Source organism: Entamoeba dispar, genomic scaffold (genome assembly GCF_000209125.1).
Source record: "Entamoeba dispar SAW760 scf_1105229458201 genomic scaffold, whole genome shotgun sequence".
NCBI classification, from domain to species: domain Eukaryota; phylum Evosea; order Mastigamoebida; family Endamoebidae; genus Entamoeba; species Entamoeba dispar.
In genome coordinates, this window is record NW_001853074.1 from 1 (window position 1) to 1,204 (window position 1,204).

Genomic DNA, 1,204 nt, shown 5'->3' on the forward strand with positions numbered 1-1,204 from the left:
ACAAAAATAATTCAAATTTCATCAAAACAACATATCTTTCTTACTTTCACTAAAAATAGAACATTTTTATTTATTTTTCTATTTATATGAATAACCAAAAATAAGTAATAATTTATAGATATATTTGTTATTTATTAAATATATTTAACTGGAAATTCAAGATAACACTCCATTTCATTTGTATCTAACACATCACAATGGTTATTTGATACAAAAACCTCTTAACTCACTATAACATGTTCAGAGTAAAAAATTTATCGATAGTAATTTTTGTTGTTGAGTTTATTCTCAAAAACATGTATTGTTTTATGGGATATTTTGGAACAGAACAACCAATAAAAAGTTGTAAAGAGTCATTAGAATAATTTTGAACAAGAGATGAAATAAAACTGAACATGATAAAGAAATGAATCACCAAAACACAAAGAAGGATGAACAACAATAACAAAGGAATGTGAGCGAAGACAAGAACAAAGAATTGCCACAGAATAAAAACAAATAGTACAAAGAATAAGAGTTTTTGGAATAAAGAAAATCTAAAAAGTCGATAGAAATGGAAGATAGCATTAGTGCAGCAAAGGAAAAAGAAATACAGAAACTCAGGAATGAAAGTAAAGAATTAGACGATGAGATCTCAAGAATGGAAAAACAATACAAAGAAGATGAAGAGAGGAAGTATGGGATAGAAAGAGAAGAATTAATGAGAAAGGTGGAAGAGATACTCAAGACACTTGAAAGTAACAACGAAGAACAAATGGAACAACTTATTTTACAAGCACAAAATGAAGTAAAGAAAAGGATTTACCAAGAAAATGAAATTGTAGAAGGGATGAAGAGAGAAAAGGAGGAACAAGAAAAAGAAAGGACAGAAAGAATTAAGATAATGACGAACACAGATGAATATTTCATTGAGAAAATAAGGGAAACTAAGTCAGGGTATGAGAAAATAAAAAAAGAGAATGAAGAGATTTCAATAAGAAATCAAATGATAGAAAAAGAAATTAAAGAAATAAAAGAGGAAGTGAAGGAAAGAAAAAGACGGAAGGAAGAATTGGAACAAGAGAGAGAAAAGAAAGAGAAAGAAATAAAGGAACTCAAGGCACAGAAAAACATCATCAAAAGTCAAATAGAAGCAATAAAAGAAGATAATTCAATAAAACAATGTTCAGAGGAAAAGATAAAAGAATAAAAGAAACAATAGAAA

At 27.5% G+C, this 1,204-nt stretch overlaps 1 protein-coding gene across 1 annotated transcript, besides 3 other annotated features; it reads left to right on the forward strand.

Moving 5' to 3' along the window:
* Positions 1 to 62: 62 nt before the first annotated feature.
* Positions 63 to 148: a sequence feature (AT_rich).
* Positions 149 to 553: 405 nt separating this feature from the next.
* On the forward strand, positions 554 to 1,189 carry EDI_262170 (uncharacterized protein; the record flags this gene model as incomplete). The annotated part of the gene is made up of 1 exon (XM_001734331.1): positions 554 to 1,189. The coding sequence occupies one exon, from the start codon at positions 554 to 556 to the stop codon at positions 1,187 to 1,189; it is 636 nt and encodes a 211-aa protein (XP_001734383.1).
* Positions 911 to 1,092: a microsatellite.
* Positions 976 to 1,093: a microsatellite.
* Positions 1,190 to 1,204: the final 15 nt, after the last annotated feature.